At 45.6% G+C, this 22,725-nt stretch overlaps 1 protein-coding gene across 4 annotated transcripts in view; it reads left to right on the top strand.

The window, feature by feature from the left end:
* The window catches only part of DYNC1I1 (dynein cytoplasmic 1 intermediate chain 1), a 2,709,604-nt gene that overhangs the window by 2,590,646 nt on the left and 96,233 nt on the right, over window positions 1-22,725 (top strand). For all 4 annotated transcript variants that reach the window (XM_069648550.1, XM_069648548.1, XM_069648551.1 and 1 more), the window contains one exon: window positions 5,725-5,850. In XM_069648550.1, coding sequence (XP_069504651.1) covers window positions 5,725-5,850 — 126 coding nt within the window. The remainder of the gene's footprint in view (window positions 1-5,724; window positions 5,851-22,725) is intronic.

The raw sequence follows: 22,725 nt of genomic DNA, 5'->3' as shown, positions 1-22,725 counted from the left end.
AGCCGGTTGTAGCTGCCAAGTTTTGGTCACACTGACTTTAGGTCCACTGCTCCACATACTATGCGTTGAGAGTCAAAGGCCTTAAAATGAAATGACGTGCTCCTGGGGCAGCTATTGTTGGGCAGATCGGAAAGTCATCCGTGTGTGAGGAAGCAGAAAATCCCTTGCCCTTAGAAGCCACACAGCTTCAACTGACAATGCTATAGCACGAAGGAACATGCATCGCAAATGGCACCTGGTGATTACATAAAATCACAAATTAGAGGTTTTAGAGGAGAACTCGTGTAAAGGTAAAAAGATGGCTAAACCCAATTTAGTCAATGTACCAACTATAATCTGAAGAGACTGGTTGGTCCCCCATTTATTTCATTACTAAACTAACTACATTCCATGTCTAGGGCAGAAGATCATTTGGATGGTGTCAGGAATGTAAAGCCGGTCAGCAAGATGGCCACGTGTATTCATGTATACGCAGTCCAGGAGGATGCGTGTGGGATAATACTTTCATGCAAACGTTGGGTCCAGCAGTGGCTGTATCACGAAGGATACGAGGGATGGTTCCTTGAGCTATTTAGGGGTGTATGAATACTTGATAAGATCTTCTACAGCTTTTTCTGGGAGATCTGCAAAGTCCTTAGTTAGATGGTTGTGATATCATCCCATGGACCTCATAAAAGTGGAGGCTATGGAGGCGCCTAGTGTGTTCACCAGCAGTAGAATCACATTTAACGCTGGTGACAGATGGGTTTTGATAGAGGTATAGTTTATATAGCCTTAATGTTCACAGTTTGAAGTAGTTCACCAAATTAGTGAGCAAGTGTATGAGCTGAACGGGCAGCCTTTTATAGTTGCAGGCATCTACCGTAGGATCAGCAAATCTACGTCTGAATGATATATTTTTCCCGTATTTGCCGTTTGCAACCTGCTGAGTTCTGCAGAGGCAGCTTGCTAACATGAATTTAACATGGCAGAGCAGTCGCCCCATAACTCAGTAGAGTAATTGTTTGCCGTTGAGATCTACATTGACCCTGTATATCGCAGGTTCAAATCCCGACAGGATTGGCTTTCATCCTTCCAAGGGCGATACATGTAGTGGCATTTCATGTTGTGGGAGTTACAGTGCTCAAGCAAGTGCTTCATGAAAACAGGTTATATGTGGTTCAGAATTGTAAGAAACTTCAATAAACATTTAGAATGGCTGAGTAGTAGTAGTGAAGCCCACCTTAACACAGGTTACAGGAGTCATTTCATCGGGAATCAGAGCAGGATCCAGGGATGGTGGGAGAAAGACTTAACCCAGATACACAATCCACCTGGGTTGTTCTGCATGCAGGGAGCACATTAAAGAATTCTTTTGAAAAAGCTACCAGTGGTTTATGGCAAGATCAATGCTACGTGCCTGAATGATACCGCTAGAATCAAGGCCATTGTCTTCGCGAGTGACATGCACATGAAAGGATACTTTTCCATGACTACTTCACTAAACAGATACAAAACCAGGAAGTCGCACTTTGCAACACTGGAAGATAAACGAAAACACTTTCTGGAGTGGTCTGCAACTATAGCTACTTTTTTGTTTTACTCAAATCCAAATTAGTAGTTCACAGAGAAGAATAGGGATTCATTCAGACCTATCCATGTTTAGAAGTTCTTAATGTTTAGGCCTTATTTTGCTAGTCTGCCTTCAGCACAAACAATCTAAATTTGCCCACTGAAGATTAATGTTAGTAAAACTAAAATAATGGTGTTTTCACCTAAGAGTTGTTCTATAATTAAACCCCATATGTGCCAGTGATCAATACATGGCAATAGAATCGAGACAGTTAATAACTACATATCTTGGTGTGATTGCTGACTCGAAACTGGATGGTAGGCAACAGCTGCAGAATGTTAAGCTCAGGACCGCTCCGGTGGTTGGTGCCATCAAATGGTTATCATACAAGGCAGGAGGGTATTCTGTTGGCACTATGGTCAAGCTATATAAAAGTCAAATTCTCCCCCCATTATAACCTATGGTATAGAGTTTTGGGGTTTCAAGATGGTGATGGAGGTGGCAAAATTGGAGAAATGCATATTGCGCACAAGTATGCGATGAAATAATAGTTTGCCAGCTGAATATATTTATTTAGAGTTTGACATCACTGGCATTACTGGCAAGATTGAGTGAAGCAGTCTACATACGTATTGGAAAGTTATGAATGCCAATCCTGTTACTTGAGGATGTGTTGGCTAGCACAGGTGTGTATATGAAGTTTAGCTACATCACTAGATTGGCTGCACATGCTAGAACATGGATCAGTAGGTTAAACGGCAAAAGCCTTTTGCTCACATATGTGAGATTTAAGAATGAGATGGGTAACTAGATTGGAAAGCAGAATTGTGAACAAAACTTAGTAGACCTTGCAGGAAAATCACCAACAGCATTATATGTCCCTTATTATCAAAGGAGAGGAAACACCCCCACTTACATTGCCCATTCTCTTGGTAATTACATGATCCGGGCATATATCAGAATTAAGTTCATTTGCGTCAATACACTTGAAACGCTGGGAGCGTGCACTGGAATTGCCAGGGAAGACAGATATTGTTGATTGTGTGATGGAAAGTGTATTGAAACAGCTAAACATTTAAGTTGTACAATGCTGGAAGAAATGAATGGGGTACATACTATATTGGGATTATGTAAGCAATATAATGTAAATGATATCTGGAAAATGTTTATGTTAGGCAACGATGAAGGATGTATTCTATTTTTGACGAAATTGTGGATTCACATTGAAATACTTTAAATGAATTATTAAGTTATTTTATACTTATAATATGTATGGAGTTAGTAGCCTGCTTCTGTGTTTGTGTTGTTATGAAGTGAAGGACAGTAGTAAAAGTTAACTGTGTGTCTACCTGTATTATACTTGGAGCGGGGAAGTTCCACCTCTGTATATTTCCCTCCATGGGATTTTTAATGAGTATTTTGAAAGCTTGCCATGGTCTCCGAAAGGTATGTTTCATAGCGGGTTAAAGACGCAATTAAGAATTGACGAGTGAGGATAGGCTAGTAGCTAGGAGTGCATTAACCCTTTCAGTGTGGTGGATAAGATGTGCAGGGTTTTTTCAATTGGCCTGGGTTGGTGTACTCATAATGTACATTTCAATGGATTCAAAGCTAAAAAGAATGAAGGCGAACCTAGGCTATTAAGGTCAGCATTTGTTCACTTTTATGTGTTTAACTTTTGTACTACATAGGACATGCATGTCCACATCCTGTGCAAGCCCTGTCTATACTTTGGCATGGTCCAGACCATGCAATCGATTCGCATTTGGGGTTCGCTGGGCAGTTAAAAAGGGCCCTGAAGCAACACAAGCCTGCCTCATTCACCTTTACTCTGTGGCCTCCTGACAGAGGTCATGCCAGGGTGGGATAAGGAAAAGCCCTCCTGGCCCCCACAGAGATAGGACATGGACAGCCACATCCTTGCAGGGCGCGCCATAAGAGCTGTTCTTGTGGCCATGATTGGAGTAAATCCTATGCATGACCCCCCTCTTCCTATAACGCTATGTAAATAAAAGCATTAGGAAAAGAAAAAGATGCTCGTTACTTTTTTTCTGCAAAAGTATGAAAATAGATACAATCACAAATGCACATAGAAAAATGAGATCCCTTAACGCATGAAATGACATTCCTGATTATGCATTGCTTCTTATCTCATTCTAAGTAAACCTTCTCCAGATGTCCTCAGAAGACGCACACGTTTCCTCAGACATTTGAAGCTTTATTTCTTTAATGAAGACCACCATTTTTCCATCTTCTAGCTATCTGTATTTTAGCCAGAGTGCAACATTTTCAAATTGTATCCTACAAGCCAGTCTCCAAGGCCAGTCGCCACCATTTGTGAATGGAGTTCATTCAGCGAACATAACACAGAGTAGCCTGCAAACATTCCATGCCTGTGTACATTTAGTCTGCCTTGTGAATTACAAATGTATTTTTGGTTATGTTACGGTGGTTCCGCTCCACCTATTTCTCCTTTTCACAGTCAGCCCGGAGTGCGAGGCCCTCCTTCCAGCCATGGGGCAACGTATGCTATCTTGGTCAACTGGATGAGCCCATTGGCACAGACTTGTCAAACTACAGAGCGCCACATAGTCCCCTATCACAGAGGTAGCTTGCCTGAATTACTGACTCTTGTCAAGTTTCCACACACGGACAGAGGCAATTTTCAGAAATAATGTCTTATTGCTGTAGTTAATCATTATCTACGTTTTGGATCACTCAATGCTTAGTTTGCCTACAGATCAGTGATCATGGCATATGACAGATTATCAATGCCTTTTACTAAACCCAAGAAAATGCCTCATGTGTGGCCCTACTCGTTCTTTAAGCAATCACAAGAATGATTGCTGTTATCAAATCTGTAATTAAGGTCAGGAACAAGCATGCATTTTCTGGGGGACTTTTCAATACAAGATATGCTTTTGCATGCTCCATGTCATGCAATCGATTAGCATTTGGCGTTCGCTGGGAAGTACAAAGGAGCCCTGAAGCAACACAAGCCTGCCTCGTTCACCTTTACTCTGTGGTCTTTTGACAGAGGTCTTAACAGGGTGGCACAATGAAAACCCCCCCTCGCCCCCACAGAGATAAACAATGCTCTGCTGACTTCTGATCACCTCCATTCAAAGCTCTATAACTCTGACTTGAAAAGCTCTGAAAGCCACGCGAGCATTTTCAGTAAATGAGTGACATTTTGAACTGGGCTTGTGCAATCATAATTTTTTGGAAATAAATGGATAGTCTAAACCATGTATAACCAGACAGCCACCAAATATAATCACTACTCAGGACAATCGACACAGATGGCTCATTAAAAAAAACATGGCCACTCGTGCCATTGTATTTTATATTAAAAAATGTATTTTTAAAGAAAGAGCACTTACCCTTGTGTTATGTGTGGTTTTACTTCATGAACATATGTGCAATGTTAAAACGTACAAGAATTTAAAAGGCAAACATAGTTTTCCCAGTACAGATAGTCTGAAGGACTGATCAGTTTCCCTACAGCAATGAGGAAAAGGGAAGGAAAGTGAAGCTGAAGGCTTAACTGCCCTTCAAAAAAGTTAGAACAGGTTTAAAAACAAAGCAAAAAGAAAGAAAGGGGGTCTATATAAACTATGGAGGAGTAGTTGCAAAAAGAGATCTTTCCTAACAAGCACCGCCCTTATCGTTTGGTGTAGGAAAGCCCAGTTACATTGAAAGAAACTTATGATCCAAACATTTTGTTCATTTTCACCCCATTGTGTAATTTATCCCCATCACCCTGGTGTGTGTCTACTTTTTGCTTCTGTTTTCCCTCCTGAAACTGTCCAGCCAACTTTCTAAATGTAAAAGATGTGCTTGTAACATTTTACTGACTGCTATCAGATATGTAGCATTGGGCAACACTCCAGTCCACCGTTCTTCGCCTGCCAAGCCACAGCAGAAAGGGGAAAGACCATATAAGTTAAAATGAGTGGCTCTTCCCTGTCCATAAGGGAGGGGCCTAGTTGAAAGGGGGAAGGTTTGAAACACACTTCCATTGTATAAAGCGGCATAGAAATGCTCAATAAAATAAATAAATAAAAGGTTCAGGGCTCCCAGCCACTGCAGGAAGGTATCTGGAAATCATCTAAGTTAACTGATAGTTACACATGTTCTAATATTACCGGATGTCATTCTTTTGGCTTTAGGTACCAACAGCAAGTGTGGCCGTCGAAGGGGCATCGGCTCTGAACCGTGTGCGCTGGTCTCCCAGTGGCAAAGAGGTGGCAGTAGGAGATTCAGACGGGCATGTCTCAATCTACGATGTTGGCGAGGTAATGGTTTACAGCTAATATTTTTACCAGCTTTCTAAATAATGCGCTGAATAAATGCCTTCATTGGCTTGCTTCATGTATGTCCAGGCTGCTTGTGGCAGATCAGACTGAGCAAGGCTCTTCTGCAAGAGGCCAGGGCGCGTCCTGGGTGTGAACAATGCATGCTTTGCACTGTGGCAGCCGGCTGCTGCTCGGGAGGAACAGTGCAGCACATGCCAGGTGGATCACAACAACGCTGCACCATTAGACCAGTGCTCCTCAATGCATACATGCTGTTGGGATGTTTGCTGCTCCGCCATTTGCCTGGAGCCTTGGCCCTCGTGTGGATCTGGGAGGGGTTTGGTTAGTGGGGAAAGAGGAACAGTGCATGATAGCTTTGCCACTTTGTTGATGTGTGTCGTTTGGAATAACCCAGGTACTGCGTGTGGGCCCTTTTGTAGATGTTGCATGTCGAGAGTGTGTGTTATAGGCGTCCACAGAGGAGTCTTGTGGGCCACTAGTGCGAGCGTGCACTGATCAGGCTTGTGATATTTAATGTTAGAGAGTTGAAATATATATGGCATACTTAAAAAAATATGTGTTTGGTTTCATTGGTTTTTAGTCCCTTGTGGTATGAGATGCCTTGAGGGTGGACAGTCTGTCTCTACTTCCTCTGTCACCATTTACTGGTGGAAATCAAACTACACGCTGGCCCAGTGCAATCAACTAAACTCACATTTTATGAAGCCAGCGAAAGAAACTGTCAGCATCCATTGCAATGCATGGTTTCGAGGTCCGCTGCTGCCTGCACCCCGGGATTCCTTTTGCTTTGGTCTTCACTCAGGCGGGGAGCCTGCTTTCCTGGTAGGACTCCCCTCTGCTGCTGTCTCGAGGACTCCGCCGGGTCGCGGGTCGCAGGAATTTTTCGGTCGGCCCCTGGCTTGTTGGAGGAACTTGAGGGAAGGAGAGTGGGGGGTGGGAGCGATATGTGCGGGTATTAATGTTTGAGTCCTTCCAGGGTGACAGGGGGTTTGGTGTGTACTGAGGGCGGGGTTCGGGGTATTTGGTAGCGGTTGTTTTACCCATGTTGTATGTGGTATTAGGGGTCGGTGGGAGAACGCAGGTGTGGGAAGGGCTTGACATAATATTATTGCGGCCTAAAAGCCGCGGGCACGGTTTTGTTACATTGTCAGTGTTGGGCAGGAAGCTGTGAACAGTGGCAACACAGGGCGTGCAGAGAAACATTACACAAACAAAAAGGTGTCTGTGGATGTATATTGAAAGCACAGGGAGTAAAAAGGAGTAAAGGGTGACAGGGAGTAGCACCGGAGCGCAAAGCTCGGCGGTGCCTGCCTGCTTGCATAAAAAATCAAGGAAGGGTGAATAAGGATACACATAAATAAATAAATAAAACCCCACAGCTAAGAAAATTGACTCATCGAAGATAGCTGCCCTGTTTGCACTTCTTCAGGACAGGAGGATTGACACAGTAATGGAGCAGCTGGCCTCCAATCAATGGATGCAAGGGCAGACAACTGGGGGCGGGGAAGGGGTGGCTTCACGACCTAGGAGGCAGAATGTATCACATAGAGTGGCATTCCCTTCGCCCAAAAGAAAAAAGAATAACAAAGGCACAAGGGGAAGAGGAATCCAGGAAGGGCCCACAGTGACCGCACAGGTGCATGTGGTGAATACCACAGGGACAGGGGCAAACACCATAGGGGCAAGAGCAATGCTGGGGACAATGGTCCCCCAAACAGGGGAGAGGGGAGTGACCCAGGTCGCAGTGAGACCACTCTCAGGGGAGCAGGCATCGGGGCATAAGGGTGCAATTTTCCACCAAGCACATGGGGTGGGGTGCCATCGCTTTGGGGGCTCCAGAGTGGAGAGGTAAGCGTGCCCAATATGGTAGGGGGCCCAGTTGGGGGTGGGCCGGAGCAGGTGGCACAAGGGCAAGCAGTGCAGGCCCAGCCATGGCTATCAGGGAATATGAGGGAGCAGCAATGGGAGGTAACTAGGATGGACGCAGGGCAGGTTAGCCAACATCTCCCACACGGAGGGCCCCTGATAACAGGCAGAGGAGAATCGGAGCCCCGTGGCCACCGGTGCAAGGTGGCACAGGATGGCACGCCAACCAGGGCACCGCCATCACAGGAAATATCGGGCTGCCGGCTGGGCAATTGGCCACAGGGCCTAGAAGCATTGGGATAGAAGGAGGCCCATGGGCCAACCGACAGGCAGCCGGGGGGCAGCAGTGGGCACAAGCACAGCAGCACAGGGATAACAACGAACACTCCAACTCTGCCAGAAGATGGACGGCCAACGGGGCATGGTTTATCCCGGGAGCAGGGCCCACAAACACCTTGGGGTGGGAGGTGGCAGGAGTGGGGCAAAATGCAATAGGGTTTGCATGCGGAGATGCAAGGGCAATGGCTGCTCCCATCTCTTACCCATCAGGTAAGCTCACATGGCACATTTCCCCAAAATTGAAAGAAACCATTTGGAAAGACACATTTGTTGACATATCCGCTTTAATAAATTACATGGGGCCTCATTACGAGTTTGGAGGTAGCCATGGTGCTATTAGCGCCATGGCTGCCTCCAAAATCGTGTCCGGATCCGGGTTCCCTGAATGGGGACTTACCGGGTCATTCCAACCTTGGAGGACCCGGTAAGTCCCCATTCAAAAAAATCGTTCCCCATTCTCATTTGAGCCCCATTGATTCCCATTGAGCCCCTAGGGGCTAAATGGGAATGGGGATGGAGCTAATAACCAGCCCGTTAATAACGGGCCCGTTATTTGCTCCTTGATCCCCTCGCGAGACCCGCAAAGGACTTCTGGTCTGACCAGACATTCTGTGCGAGTCCCGCAAGGGAACCTCGTAATAGGGCGGAATGGGTTTACCGGCACCATTACCAATGCCGGTAAACCCATTCCGCCAACCTCGTAATGAGGCCCATGGTGTCTGATGAGGTTAAGGAAGCTAAGAGGAAAACAAAGAAAAGAAGAGAAAAGAATAGTAAACTGGAGCGCAGGGATGTGCTATTTTCGCGGCGATAGTGGTTGCAAAATTCACAGAATTGCATCAGAAATTATGGTCATATTTACACCTGATTGTATACATGTACAGGGAATGTACCTTGGTTATATGGTTAACATAAAATGAAAGATTTAGAACCTCAAAGGCGAGGAGCGTGCAGTTGGACTAGGTGACTAGGACTCTTGACCTCTGGGCTAGTCACCAGCATGGCATGGTTAGGGGGTATGGTCACCAAGACAGGGGCAGTCCTTTCAGACCTGCCCCGTGGAGGGGATAAGAAGGGAACGTGTTGGGTTTATAGCACAAAAACCTGTACAAGAACAGTGTGTAAGTTTAAGCATGCATGCTCCTCTTGTGGGTTGCTGGGGCACCCGGAGCAGAAATGCAACAAAAGAGCAAAGAACAGGGAGCACAAACAAAATTGAGGGTGGCAGCATGGGGCCGGGCACATTTCCTACGTCCATCCGGATCGATGTACTGCACTCATGGACAAACAGGTACCTGAGAGAGGAGGAGGCACGTGTACTGGTGGAGGGATTTTCTACGAGGTTTAGAATCCCAGTGTAGAGGTTTGTCAGCTCTGCAATTACAAAAAATCAGCTCTCAGCTACAAGTAACACAGGATTGCTGTTGGAAAAGAAAAACATTGGGCCTCATTACGAGTCCGGCGGTAACCGCAGCGGTAAAACCGCCTGGTTACCGCCGGACTCGTATTACCATTCCGCCTCCGTGATTCCCGGAATTACCGGGGCATTACAACCCCGGTTTCCCAGGAATCACGGAGGCGGAATGGTGTTAATCCCCATTCCCATTGAGTCCTTTGGACTCAATGGAAATGGGGATCATGGAAACACCGGCAGCATCTCGTAATGCTGCCGGTGTTTCCTCATCCGCCTGCAGGCAGGCGGTATTAAACCCGCCAGGTCAGACCTGGCGGGAACATCACCTCCCGCCTGCAGGAGTTGTGATCGCCTGGCATGGAAACAACGGTGGTGGCGGGTTTACCGCCACCGTTGTTTCCATACCGGGCGATTTGTAATGAGGCCCATTGAAAAGGTAAGGAAGATGGGTAGAATTGGGGCCCCTTTGTAGAGCAACCGGGACACAACGTTTGTGTGCTCCTTGGTGGAAATTGTTCCCAAGAAGGAGATGGGCAAGTATAGAATTATTCACAATTTATCTTTCCCAAAGGGGGCATCAGTTAATGATGCAATCAGGAAGCAGATATGCTCAGTAAGATATGCATCATTCGATGACGCACTCAGGCAGCTGCAAAGGTTGGGAAGAGGAGCACTGCTGGCAAAAGCTGATATTGAGTCAGCATTCCAATCGTTACCAGGGCACCCAGATGATTACCGGTTGCTGGGGTTTCAGGCAGGAGGCAGGTTCTTTTTTGACAAATGCATGCCCATGGGATGTTCCATATCATGCAGCTACTTTGAAACTTTCAGTACCTTTTTGGAATGGGACACGAAGAAGCAGATGGCAGGGGCCAGAGTGGCGCATTACCTGGACGCTTTCCTGTTCCTGGGCCCATCTGAATAGGGCCAGTGTCTGAACACACTGACTGCATTTCAGGAGGTAGCAGGGGAGCTGAGGATCCCACTGGTGTAGGACAAAACGGAGGGGCTCGTCACCACGATTACATTCTTGGACATTGAGATAGAGTCAATACAGTGGATATGCCGTCTCACGTGGGCGGAAAAGACCTAGTACCTTTGTTATTGTTATATACTTCTTATAAGGCGCAACTCGCCCAAAGGCCTCAGTGCGCAGCTAGTCAGGAAAGTAAGACGGAGAAAGGTCTGGACCAGGGAAGCATAGAGAAAAGTTACATCTAACCATCAGAGACAAAGAGAAACATTTAGAGGGATTTTTTAAAGGAAGATAGCTCATCGCAAAGGTGGAGAGAAGCAGGAAGGAGATTCCACAGGCGCGAGGCCATGGAGTCAAAACTGATGTCACCATAGCACTCAAGTTTAAATCTGGGTGGAACCAGTTTCAGAGAAGAGTTAGAACAAAGTGAACGAACAGGACAAGAAGGTCTAATCCGATTCATAAGGTATGCTGGCGCTTTATCACAAAGACATATTTGAGTGAGGAGTAAGACCTTGTACGCTATACAGTTTTTAAGAGGAAGCCAGTGCAAAGCGATACGGCCCTCGGTCATGTGCTATCTTCTGGAAAGGCTGCTAACAGCACACACTGCATTGTTCTGAGTGACCTGAAACATTTTCATGTTAGTTTTAGAGGTGCCAGCCAAAAGGCAGTTCCCATAGTCAAGTTTAAATTTGACAAGGGCAACTGCAAGGGAGGCAGCGTTGAGAGCAGATAGGAAAGATTTAATCTGCCTAATGAGGCGGGTAGTGTAGGCACATGAGGCTTTCACCTGAAAAGCATGTTTCTTCATATTTACTGAAGAATCAAGATAGACACCCAGGGTCTTAACTCCGAGGCTAGTCTTAATGGAGGATACTGCAATATCAAAGGCAGAATATCTAGGGTCTACTTTAAGCAGTGACTGGGTGCAGCCAACGAGCATAAGTTCAGTTTTGTTACCATTAAGAGCCAAGGAGTTGTTAATCATCCAGTTTACAATCTAACCATAGATGAAATTGATACTCAGGAGGTCATTCTCATAGTTGCCGGAGAGTTTAATGACAACTTGGGTATCATCAGCGTAGTTAGTGTAGTCTACACAGAGATTGTCCAGAAGTTGACAACATGGATGAATATACAGGTTAAAGAGAATAGGCAAAATACAGGCTCCCTGTAGGACATCACGGGTAAGGAGTTCCAGAGATGATTTGAAGCCCTCAGAAGCCACCCGGGCTGATGTAGGTCCAAGGAAAGAGGCCAACCATTGTATAGCACTTCTAGAGCAGTTGGCAATACTCCCCAGCCTCTCAAGCAGCAAGGAGTGATCCACAAGGTCAAACATGCTGAAAGGTTGAGGAGCATGAGAAGCGCAACCTGTCCCGAATCTGCGATATGAAATAAGTTAGCCTTTAGGTCAATCAAGGCAGTGTCCGGGCCATGGAGTGCTCGAAAAACCCGATTGAAGTAGACCAAGAAGGTTATTGGTTTCAATATGTATTTGAATTTGAGAGAAGCAATCCTGTCAAGGATCTTCATAAGGAAGGTAGTATTGGTTATGGGACGATAATTGGTGACTGAGGAAGGATCGAGGGAGGCCTTTTTGATCACAGGGGAGATCGTTACCTTCTTCAAAAATTCAGCAACTATAGAGGTAGCAAACAATGGGTTCACCAGGTGTGTAACGAGACGGGGTCATACAAGCAAATGATTCTTTAATTTTGATAGGAGGGCAAATGTCATCAGGTCATGAGGATGGTTTTAAGCCAGCAATAATATCAGCGAGATCAGCATCGCTAATTACTTTAAAATTGAAAATAAGGGTAGTGCGGGCAGGAGGTGTAGGAGTAAGGTCCGAGGTAGACGTACTATTGGTGGTACTAGAAGAGGATGATCTCAAAGAAGCAATCTTGCTGCGATGAGAGTTCAGGTTTCCACTGAAGCCCTTTTGAATGTCTGAACACCATTGATTACTCTTAACCAGGACAGGGAAGGAATTATCTTTACCCTCAAAGTCCCTAAGGACTGTGAAGAGCTCTTTGTGTGAGGAGTGTGCAGATTTAATACGTTCATCATAAAAGGTTTGTTTAGCCTCGATGATTGCAGCTTTGTAATTAGACACTGCCATGGGGTATGAGGCAAGAGTAGAAGCATTTGTGCTTTTCCGCCAGGCCTGTTCTTTTTGTCTCTTAAGTGCTCTTAGATTAAGAATCTCCTCTGTGAACCAAGATTTACCCAAAGTTTCAGATGTCACTGTTTTAACTAAAGGGGTTGGGGGGGCAAGGTATTGGTTATTGTAGAGATAATCCTATTATACTAGTCGACAAGAGTGTCAGTGCAGTTAGAGTGAGGAGGATCGGCAAGCAGAGGAGAAGCTAGTTTGGATACTTCATCTGGGGCAATTTTTCAATAGTTCCTGACAGATCTTTGGACCCTCGGGTTAGTATGGAGCCTTACAGGTTTTCCAGGCAAATCCAGAAGAAACGTGATAAGGCTATGATCAGACCAGGGACAAATTGTGATGTCAAAATTATGCAAGGTAAGACGTTGAGAGAGAACCCAGTCAAGAATATGGCCATCTTTGTGTGTGAGAGTCTCAGTATGTTGATGAAGGCCATAGGCTTCTAAGGAGAGGGCTAGGTTGGTAGCTAGGCAATCGTCAGTATGAGAGGCCCAAAAGTGAAAATCACCAAGGACGACAACATAGGAGGCAGTCTTTATGAGGTCGCCGAGGAGCATAAGGAGTTGTTCCTCAAAAAGAGGCATAGGCATACGAGGCCGATAAACGTTTACAAAAGAAATAGTAGAATTAGCATCTACAACAATTTTTATAACAGTATGTTTACATTCATCTATAAGGGTAGTATTGAATTTATAAAAAGTAATGCTATCTTTAATAATGATGGCAGTACCACCCTCCCTGCCACACTTCCAGTCGGTGCGAAACAGTTGATAGCCCGGCGGGGTTGCAGACGAAGCTGCATGGTCAGTAACGTTAGAAAGCCGAGTCTCAGTGATGCAGAATATATCAAGTGTTTGAGTACAGATCTAATCAGCAACCTCGTCGGCATGTTTGACTAAGGAGCGTGAATTCAAAAGTCCAATACGCATGTGAGCATTTGGAGGATGTCTCGCTACAGAGGACATAGCTCCACAAAGGCATCAAAGAATGAGGCACAGGGAAGCAAGATATGTAAGGCTAGCAAGTGACCCATGAGTCGATTGGCATAGGGTAGCCCAAAGAGGAAAAGATTCCTGAAAAATCTGCTCTTACCAAGGAACAGCACAAAACAGGAGGACAGTGCCAGAAAAGGGTTGGGAAAGAGGAAGCGGACCACCCATGGAACGGCACAGACCGGCCTCCTTCACGCGCCGGCACCCATGCGCCTGTTTGCGGGTTATAAAGGAGAAGAACTACATATTAGAAGCCAAATGTATTTTGCAAATGCGGACTGCAGACTGAGATCTAAGCAGTAAAGCAGCAGTCTAGAGATAAACCCTGTCACGATCAACACGGCAACAGTTAATGTTAAAGCAATTCAGAGGATGGAGGAAATGTTACATTTAATCTAAAGATATAAAATTGATTGTTAAAATACGAGTTACTAAAGAAACACTACAAGTCAAGCAAACAGTACACAACTGCAATCAGGGATTGAATGAGTGTAGGATGGCTTTATAGCCGGGAAGACCGGCTTCCCTCATGCACCAGCACTCATGCCCCTGTTTGAGGGATATGAAGGAGGAGAACTACATATTAGAAGGGAATTATAGGTCACACAGCAAACGCGGACTGCAGACTGAGACCTAAGCAGGCAAGCAGCAGTCTAGAGGTAAACCACATTTGGGGTGGAAGAAGATTCGTTTGGCTCTGGTATCGCTCTTTGGGTGGTTGGCCAATTTGTTCCCAAAGACAGTGATCGCTTGGTCACAAATTAGCCCAAGGACACACTAGAGAGTGACTGGCTCAGCCAGGCCTTCAAACATATCAGCAAGTAAATTGTACAATGAGCTGGCACGATTGTCTGGAGACCGGAGGTGGCTCCAGACAGTGGCAAACGGTCTGATAAGATGCACGAAGAATAGGCATCAGAATGGCATCCGCTTATCAACACAAGGAACTGACTTATTACTCGAAAACGTTATGGTGTTAATATGCACAATACAGACTAATGGGGGGATTTCCCCAGACCGGAGGCAGGTGGGGGAGGACCATGTGATCATAGACTGCCTCTCATTGGGTGGATTCAGGCTGGTGGGGGCGTCCAACGGGGAAGGTCCCGGGTGAGGGGGTGGGGCCAGGACGTGGATGGTGTTGGAAAGGAAAGGGTGCCTCCTCCGATCGCCCCCAACATAGGTATGGCAGGGAGGTTCATGCTGACACAAGGGGACCTCAACGCTGTACAGCGCCCAAGGAGCCGGCATGGGTGGTTCCACCTGGACCACCTGTCACATGTGGCGAAATAATAATGATGCATGAGTTCAACTTGATGTTCTTAACTCAGGCTCACGTTTATACTTATATACTTATATGTGAATAATAGTATTTTGGTTGTTAAAAGATAAATGTGGCCGGTTTCTTATCAAAGAACAAGTGTGGTGGTGTTCATCCATGGCCCGTCACTGTCTCCCTGCTGAGCCCATGAATGCGGATCCACTCCCCCAGTGGGGGTTGCCGCTGGGTGGGCGGGGCGGGGTGTGCTGTACTGGCGGGAGAAAAGGAGGCTGTCGGAAGGCTGGGCAGCGGATCACAAGACTGGCTGAAGAGCCAGGTTTTAAGACCCTTCTGAAGAACAAGTGTTTCTCTACGATCCACAGGGACAAGGAAATAACCCGGAAACCCATACATCCTTTTTTCCTCACTGGCAACGATTGCAGTTTTTCCATTGCAGGCACAAATGATCCTGTTTAAGCCAATGTATGAAGAGAGAGGCGGCTGCATTGTGATGGCATAATAGCCAGGACATGAGAAGATCCAATATTCACAAGGAAGTGTCCATATTGTACCTAGGGTAATAACATTCCTGTACCTGTCAACATATGGAAAGTGGCAGTGCTGAGTATTGTTCTCATAGGGTTGATTCCCAAAACGCTTCACAGAAGACAGCTACATGGACGCATCATAGATGCACTCATTCAAATGGTCACAGTGCCTTCCGGTGTGCAACTGAAGGCATGCATATTCCCCAGCGTCTGTTTCAAGCAGGCGCATGGAGGATGCAGCTGGCCCAGTTGGGTTTCTATCCCTGAAAGAGGTGTAGAAATGCCTTTTTTTCTTTTTTCATTATTTCACATTGGCAGACATTTTAAGGGCGCGGCACTTCCAACAAGCCTCTCCTGTCATATGGAAACCTATCGATTCCCTCATCCTTCTTCCTAATGCCAAAATCTGTAGCTAAGACTCTGGGTTGCAAACCTGAGAGTGGGAGGCACTTCCACCATTTGGAACGCTTTACTCTGAAATCACAACACGGATTCATTCTCCCTTCGAATTCCTTAACATGGTACCATTACACGCAATATTCATTGCATGCCGAAGACCAGATTTAGCATATAGCATAATGGCTACAACAAACAGTGTTGTTGCTGTGCTATTGGGCATTGGAACTTGAATGGTCTGTTAAGCCATGACATTAGCCAAGCGTGATATTAACAATGCAGACGATTTGAGGAGCACCATTAAAAGAGGGCGATTGTTGAGCAAGCTAAGGAATTTGCATCCACAATAGGTCTTTCTACTGAATACCCACCTTCATATTCTTGATCAAACATGTTTAGGGTTCCCTGTTTTCTGTGTTCTTTTTTTTTTCTTGGGCTGACATTTTTTGAAAAATGTGAAATCTGCTTTGATAATTTTGTTGTCACAGAAAATGGCAAATAAAACAGGTTTTGGCAACACCACTGTTGGCTCTTTTATAGCTATTAGATAATTTGCCACCCATCACCATGCATATGCTCAGGTACTCACACGATCCGCCAGCTACCACCATCGTATGGACAGATACCAATGTTAAGTTAGTGCCTGCAAAGGCCTATCTCCTTTCCACACAGAAACCAAGACTGGGGGCTTTACCACTACCTGTATAATCATGTCAGCTTAGGTTTGTAAAGACTGCACATTAGTGCATTGCAAAGGAAAGAGAGAGGCATTTATTAAATAATTCATTCAGTTAAAATATTTGTGAGTTTTATATTGCACCTACATGGCCCCAAGCGTTCATGTAATAGCACAGGGTACTTGATTTCTAGGTGTCATATGTGCACAATAGGTTTAGTGGGGGGTGGGTTTTCCATTGGAAATCAGGGAGCATTGTTGATCACAATTAGGTGCAACTTTAATTTCTCCAACAGGGATTTCAAAGGGGAACCCTGCTCAGGCACACCGCTCTATTCATCAGTTGGCTATTGTGGAAGACACATGATGTCAACTCACACCAGAGAGGACATCTCCACTGGGGGGACTGAAACAAGTGTGCCTTGTACCAGACAGGCACCATCACTGCAATGCTCGATGGTGACACCAACTACATGACTTCAATCAATTCACCACACAAAGAACACCAGCATTGCAAACGTGAAAGGTGACAATGAATGCAGGACTAAAACAAGTGCACCTCATTACCGGAGAGGGCATAAGTAAAAGTGCCCCACAGATACCTCAGCCAGAACATGACATGAACAATAAAATACTGAATAGCGACCATCACTGAAGGATTGAAACAAGCCTACATCACACAGGAATAGACACCAGCACTACAATACTAAAAGGCGGCTCACACTGTGGGATTGAAACAAACACCTCAACCAGGACAAACCCCCCATATTAAAATATTGAAATGCGTCCTGCAGTTCGTGAATGATGAAAGCACAACTCACCCAGGACACCGCCAGTGCAATACGGAAAGGTAATCCTCTGTAGGACTGACACAAGTGCAACTTATATATAACAACTACTGCAAGGTCACCAGTGCAATATTACTAAAACAAGTACCATAAAATCAGAGAGGAATGTCAGCGCTGCAATAAATAATGTATGTATGTATGTATTTTAGCATTTGTAAAGCACATATCCAGTTGGAACCAAGCAAGGAATTGCATCTGGGTGCAGATGGAATAGAGAAGAACCATAAAGCCAGTATTATCTGCACGATTAATCAAAAAGATAGGTTTTCAGCTTTTTCCTGAATTCAAAAAGAGAATCAGTTTTCCGAAGGTCATAAGGTAGGGCATTCCATGCTCTTGGCCCCGAGCAGGCGAAACGTCTATCGCCCCAGGTCACAGATCGTGATGAGGAACCACCAATAGATGCTGTCCTGAAGATTGAAGACAGCGGTCTGAATGATAGGCAGAGATTTCTGACACAAGATATCTCAAAGCAATCCTGTGGAGGCATTTAAAAATCAAACAGAGGGTCTTGAAAAACACCCTTTGCTGTACTGTTAACCAATGAAGGTTCCTCTGGGATTGGAAGATAGTTGAGCGTTGTGATAATGAAAAGACCCGCCTAACGGCTGCGTTTTACGCAATCTGGAAGCGCTGAATTTGCATTATTTGGATTCCCATTAGAAGGGCATTGCAATAATCTAACCTGGAATCAACCATTGCACTGACAACCAGGGGGCGATCTTTGCTTGAAATCAGCGGTAATAGAGGGGTTTTTAACAATTAAAGGTGATATTATACAGTTTTTACCATATTGTTTACTTGCATGTTGCAACCTAGGTTTTCCTGCTGAGTGCATCCAAGAGTCTTTACCTTTGTGGCAAATGATGTGGGGACCTGAAAGATTTCTGGCCAGGCCATATGTTGCAGAGTTTTAGCCAAATTTGTCTGAACAGAATGGTCTCTTGTTTACTTGGATTTAACTGGAGCTTGTTAGCCACCATCCAACTCTTTATTTTACTAGCACATGCTAACACTCTTTTAGTTGCTTCCATGGGTTCTTTTAACTGAACATAAATCTGTGTATCATTGCCGTAAGAATGATAATGTAGGCCGAATTTTGAAACTATATCCAGCAAGGGAGGGATATAAATATTGAATAACAATGGTGACAGGGAGGAGCCCTGGGACACTCCACATTCATCTGCTAGGGAATCAGAGATAAAAGTCCCCATTTTAACTTGCTAGGTTCATTTGTTCAGAAAGGAGGTTAACGATTACAGTGACTCAATGGATACCTGAACAACTTCAGAGAGTCTTGAGATAAGAATCTTAAAATCGACTGTATCAAAGGCTGCCGAGAGGTCCAGCATAACTAGCATGCTGATTTCACCCTCATCGGCAGCCTTCAAAATTTCACCACAGACTGACAGGAGTGTTGTCTCGGCCCCATGTCCGAGCCTAAATCAGGATTGGTGTAAATCCATTATCCCCGATCTTCTAGGGGTTTTTGTAGTTGCACTGTAACAATCTTTTCCAGGATTTTGGATAGCCAGGAGAGTCCTGCAATGGGGCAGTAGTTGGCAAATACCTCATGATCCAATGTATTTTTCTTTCATAGAGGTGTAAGATGGGACTTGTTCAACTCCATTGGAAAAGCCCCCGAGTTACAGTGGCATTGATCACAGTTAGCACTGGTGCACCAAGAACTACCACGTGTCTTTAAACCAAATAAGCGGGGATAGGGTCATAGTTATAGTTGGTGGGTTTTAACATGAGGTAAGAAACCGTCTCCAAATCCACCAGTTTAAGCGTGAACCTAGGAGAAATCTGATCTTCCTTAGACATCATCCTAATATTGAGTTCAGTGTCTGGTACCGGTAAAAGTTCCAGATCAATATTTTTCCTAATCTGATCTATTTTACTGTGAAAAACACATTGCACTCATTTGGCAGGGACAGGGAGGGAGTGAGATGGGGAATTGTACATGGTGGGCAGGCGAATTCTTTAACAGTTGCAAAAATAGCATTTGGTCTATTTTGAGCAAGGTCTATTTGTTTTTGAAGACATGCCGCTGTAGCTAGAACAATACCTTCCTTATATGTTTGTAGTGCTATTTATGCTTCTAGAGGGTCTACAGAGGATCTAGGGCCTCATTACGACCCTGGCGGAGTGGGTTTCCGCCAGCGGTAATCGCGGCGGACCCGTCCGCCGTACTACGAGTTCCCTTAGCGCCATGGAGGTTTTCTCCGCCTGGTTTTACCGGGCGGAGAAAACCATGGCGCTAAGGGACCTCGTTGCTAATTACGCCGCCATACTTTACGGCGGCGTAATTAACTCCTTCCCCACTCCCATTATACCCTATGGGGCAAGAATGGGAATGGGGAAGGGTAAAATGGGGATTGGGGATTTACCGCTCCGCCAAGGTCGGCATGGGGTGGTAAATCCGCCAACCCCCATGGCGCTATCGGCGGCTTTCCGCCATGCTCCGCGGTGCATTTAGCACCGCGGATTCCGCCAGGGTCGTAATGAGGGCCCTAGTCTTTAGCCACAGCTTTTCCTTTTGATGATACTCCTTTTTTAACTTCCTCAATGGTGCAATATACCATTAATTATTCCTGCGTCTGGGTTTATTGGTGCTGGTTATGGGAGCAAATATATCACAGTTATTTTGAAGACAAGACATAACATTCACATATAGTTCTGAACAGTTTGAATCAGCCCAACAGGGAAGTAGACCTTTAAGTAGATCAGCACTAGGGATGGTGTCCATTTTCTTCTTACTAAGTGTCAGCTGGACACTACGATCTGTGTTTTTTCGTGTTGCTTCTGTCCCATCGGGATAGCACATTTTACCACAGAATTATTAGACCATGTAACCGTAATGTTCTCATGGTGATACACTGTCTTTCCTCTAAACATCACTTTGTCTAGACATCAATAGTGATGATGGCTGTGGGTATGGTGTGAAAAAAGCACCTCACTCAAGACAGGGCACCATCACTAAAACAATTAACGGTGTGTGTAATTTCAAGAGTGAGACAAGTGTGCCTGGCACAGGAAACACATTTGTATTAGCCCTACAGTGACGGTACCCTTTCGGTATTGAAATTGTAGTGACGTGTCTGATACTAGGTGTTTGGCAGTCCAACGATACTGAAAGACTGCCGTCATTGCAGGTCCAAAACAAGTCAGCCTAAATAAGGAAACATCCACCCTGAGACCTACAATTAGATGTGTACACATGTTGCTTCTTCTTTCCTTCTACTGCCTCACATGATAACACTTGTTCTAGAAAGACTTGTTGATAAGCTTTAGGGATGGCAGATAGGAGTGGTAAACAGGGTTAATTAAATAAAACTCTGCTCTAAAATGCAGTAGTTTAACCCATTATTTTAAAAAATGTCCCGGGGGAGAACCCCTCTAACCCCCTTGATTGGTTCAGGCCCCCTCACTACACTTGATCGCTATGGCATATCTGAGGGAAATATTTATGCCCCTCCACTTAAAAAATTCACCAGCTGCCTCTGTCCCTAGGGCTGTACTGTGAGCAGGATGTGAGGGAGCTGTGGGATAGTGGTGGGAATAGGATGGGGAGAGCCCAGGGAATTTGGTGGGAGCAGGGTGCGGAAAGTCCAGGGTCTTTGGTGGGGTGGGGTGAGGAGAGTCCAGGGACTGGGCTAGGAGTCGGATGAGGGAGTCCAGCGACTGTGATGGGAGCAGGTGGGGGAGCCCAGGGACTATACTGGTAGCAGGGTGTGGCGACGGCACGCAATAGTTCATTGACATCAGGAATTATTGTCAATTTGGTCAGGGGGGCCAAGGTCCAAAAAGTTTGAGGACCACTGCCTTAGTGTCATCTGTGGAGGTCTTGGTGAAAGTCATTGTTCTCTGATCACGGAATTTGCATCATCACACATGTATTGCTTTTCACCTGGATCAACAAGTGCAATTACATTTTTGACACCATCGCTGCATTTTATTTTTATTATTTATTTATTTATTACATTTGTAAAGCGCCCAAGGGCATCAGGGCGCTTTTGCAACTGGTTATACTGAGAAAGAATGATGTAATTGGTGTTTGCAGTTGGATGTCGGGAGGTGGAAGTCCTGATTAGGCAAATAGCCATGTTTTGAGGGCCTTTCGGAAAGGCCAGTATGACGTCTCTGCTATCAGCTCAAGGGTAGAGAGTTGCAATGTTTAGCTGCTACTGACGGGAAGCTGGCGCCTGCTGCTCTGGACCTTTTCGTCTTACGCCTTTTTAGTTGGTTAGCATAAACTGCCCTTATTGGTCTGGTAGAAGTGGATCTTTCAATCTTCTGGCATAAGTAAGGTGGAGCCGTGTCAGAGAGGCATCTGGACGCGATGGAAAGAGTTTTGAAAATGATTATTTCCCCAAAAGGTGGCTAGTGGACTTTTTTCCTGGTGTCTGAGATATGAAGCCTCATTACGGGTCTGGCGGTAACCCTGCCGGTATAACTGGTGGGTTGCCTCCAGAACCGAAAAATATTAACAGTGCCTGACTTCCCGGTGCCACCAAGCTATTCTGAGTCTGGTGGCCAGGAAGTCAGATGCAGGTAATTATGTGAGTCCCCGTTCTGGAATGGGGCACGGGAGTAGCGGCACAGTTGTGAACAGTGCTGGTGCTTACGTGAGAACTCTGCAAGCTGGTGCCGTCCCTCCCGGCAGGTCTGACCGTGGCCGGCGGGACGGCTCCCACCTGCAGAGTTGTACTGTGCCGGTCCGGAAACAACGGTGCCGCTAGGCTTACCAGCATTGTTGTTTCCGGACCGGCACAGTTGTAATGAGGCATATGGTCTCTTTTGGACATGTTCAAGGCTGCTCGGAGGGCATTATTTTGGATGACCTGGAGTTTGTTCAAGTTGTGTTGTGAAGTTCCGGCGAGAAGGACGTTACAATAGTCCAGTCTTGCGCTGATGATTGCTTGTGCACTGGTTGGGCTGCTTGCTGCAGAGAGGAAAAGTCTGGCTGCATTGATGAGTTTAGTGGTGTAAGCGGCCGAGGAGGCTGTTGCGTTCACTTGCTTAGTGAAGGACAGGGTAGCGTGGAGGTGAACTCCTAGTGTTTTCGCTGACGTGGATATTGGTATCCATAGACCATCGGGAGGGCACACAGCATTCACAATGTGGGTGTGATAGGTGACATCAAAAAGGCATCAACATGTTCTGCATACGTAGGTCAGTGCACAGCAGTGACATTTTTTTATTATCCATTTTCATTTCCGATGTTGTCTGAATATTGTTGACCATGCATTACAGCACCCGATGACAGATAGTGTCAGCCGCGTGCATGTTGCCTATTAATTTGCCTGTCTCCTTCAGATAACCGGTCCTATTTGATCCTCGGCACATGTTC

Source organism: Ambystoma mexicanum, chromosome 2q (assembly GCF_040938575.1).
Source record: "Ambystoma mexicanum isolate Mex_15411 chromosome 2q, UKY_AmexF1_1, whole genome shotgun sequence".
Classification (NCBI taxonomy): Eukaryota; Metazoa; Chordata; class Amphibia; order Caudata; family Ambystomatidae; genus Ambystoma; species Ambystoma mexicanum.
The sequence above is the reverse complement of the archived record's forward strand: the minus strand, read 5'-3'. Positions and strand labels throughout refer to the sequence as shown.